The following is a 1,904-nucleotide window of genomic DNA, read 5'->3' as shown; positions in this document are numbered from 1 at the left end:
TGCTACTCTTCCTTGGATGACGGGAACAGTTGTAAACCCGCTATTTTGAGCTGCATATTTATCACAATCTGCAAAGCAGAAAGTGACTTTGCTGGTTCCATGGCTTTGTAAATCAGATCAAGAACTACTTTATCCTAGCAATCTCACTTTTACTTCACCAGAAGAATAGGAAGCTTATATACGTGAGGATGGGTTTAAAGGCAGACTTCAAAATTTGTTTTTATCCTGGGAAGTTAACTTTATGATAAAGTTAGCTATAATCCTCATGAAACACATAAACAACTGGGTTACAAGAGCATACTGCAACAAGGTATGAGAATTTATCATCCTAGTGAGCTTGGATTAAGGTAGAAGGTAATTGACTAAACCTTTTTGGGCTTCCCTTCTCCTTAAAACCAGAAGCTCCTTCAATTAGATCTTATAGAAGATTATTTTGGGTTTTTGTTTATTTTGAAAGTTACTTTTTTTAAAGCTTTTTATAAAATTCTGTTTGGCCTGACTTCTCCTTTTAAAGAGAAGAGAAATCAGAAAAACACTAGGCCAAATGCTACCCAAACTTGGTAGATTACTAGAAATGGTTTTGGTGTTTTTGTTGATAAATTTTTCATGGAGTTCTTTTATCAAAAAAGAACTAAACAAAACCAAAAGGGACTAAATTATTTATGATTTATATTCAGGTTGTTCGTCTCTCAGCTGCTACTCAGGATTTACCAAAGTCTATAATTTGCAATGTTCATGGTGTGAATCCCAAATTGTTGAAAATTGGAGAAAATATTGTTGCAGTTAGGGAGCTGGGGCAAAAACCCTTTACAAAAGGGGCATATTTCTTGGGAAAGATGGTGTGGGCAAAGGGATATGAGGAGTTGATAGATTTATCAGCAAAGCATAAGGCTGACCTTGATGGTTTCAAGTTAGATGTATTTCAAAATGGAGAAGATGCTAATGAAATTCAGAGTGCAGCCAGAAGGTTGGATTTGAATCTCAACTTTCAGAAAATAAGAGATCATGCAGATGATTCTCTTCATGGGTAGGAACACATTGAAAATTGAGATTCTAACTTGATAGTAAGATATAATTCACTGTAATTGTCCCCACATTGTTGTGAAACATACCTAAATGAAATGGGGACCATTGCAGAAATGGAACTGAGTTATCTTTTAATCCCCCATATCTTTACAAAGTGAATTGAATTAATTGAGTATGTGTTTAAAAAATGCAATATCCAAACCTATTTTTTGATACATGGATAAATGCACATTCACCTACACATGATTCTTTCTCATGCTTTACATACCTAGACTCAATCTGTAATTTGTTTTTATTAAGTTTGGTTCTTATTTTGACACACTTTATCCTTATTGTAGGTACAAAGTCTTTATAAATCCTAGCATTAGTGATATGTTATGCACAACTACAGCTGAACAAGGAAAATAATGGTGAAAAGACAAGTGTAGATAAGGGAAAGCTCATTGCTAAGTCAGCATCAATGCCTAATCTGACAGAACTAGTAGATGGAGGCTTAGCATTTCCTCACTATTGTCTTATTGGGAATCAATTTCAGAGATTATGTATAGGAGCAATACCTGGGACACGTGACTATGACAACCAGCACTGTAAAGACCTTCATCTCTTGCCTTGACTAGTTTGGTTGTTTGAAGGAAAACTTGTCACACCAGATTACAAATTGATACACTCACATCAATCACTTTGTGGATTGTCATTAATTTTAGGCTTAAAACATGCGACAGTTTTTCAATTCATTATGTTTTGGTTTGGCATAACCATAGATGATAACTCTCAATCAAACACAGAAATTATTAATAGTAACTAGTAACTTGCAGTCATGGAAATTAATACCAAAATACTAAACAGGGAAAAGCTTAGGAGGAACCAACTGTTGACAA

At 34.6% G+C, this 1,904-nt stretch overlaps 1 protein-coding gene across 1 annotated transcript; it reads left to right on the top strand.

Annotated features, from left to right (window-relative positions):
* Positions 1 to 265: 265 nt before the first annotated feature.
* On the top strand, positions 266 to 1,434 carry LOC100781623 (digalactosyldiacylglycerol synthase 1, chloroplastic-like). The gene is made up of 3 exons (XM_041014494.1): positions 266 to 310; positions 678 to 1,027; positions 1,365 to 1,434. The coding sequence occupies exons 1-3, from the start codon at positions 266 to 268 to the stop codon at positions 1,432 to 1,434; spliced, it is 465 nt and encodes a 154-aa protein (XP_040870428.1).
* The last annotated feature ends 470 nt before the right edge of the window (positions 1,435 to 1,904 follow it).

This window comes from Glycine max, chromosome 1 (assembly GCF_000004515.6).
Source record: "Glycine max cultivar Williams 82 chromosome 1, Glycine_max_v4.0, whole genome shotgun sequence".
Taxonomy (NCBI): Eukaryota; Viridiplantae; Streptophyta; class Magnoliopsida; order Fabales; family Fabaceae; genus Glycine; species Glycine max.
The sequence above is the reverse complement of the archived record's forward strand: the minus strand, read 5'-3'. Positions and strand labels throughout refer to the sequence as shown.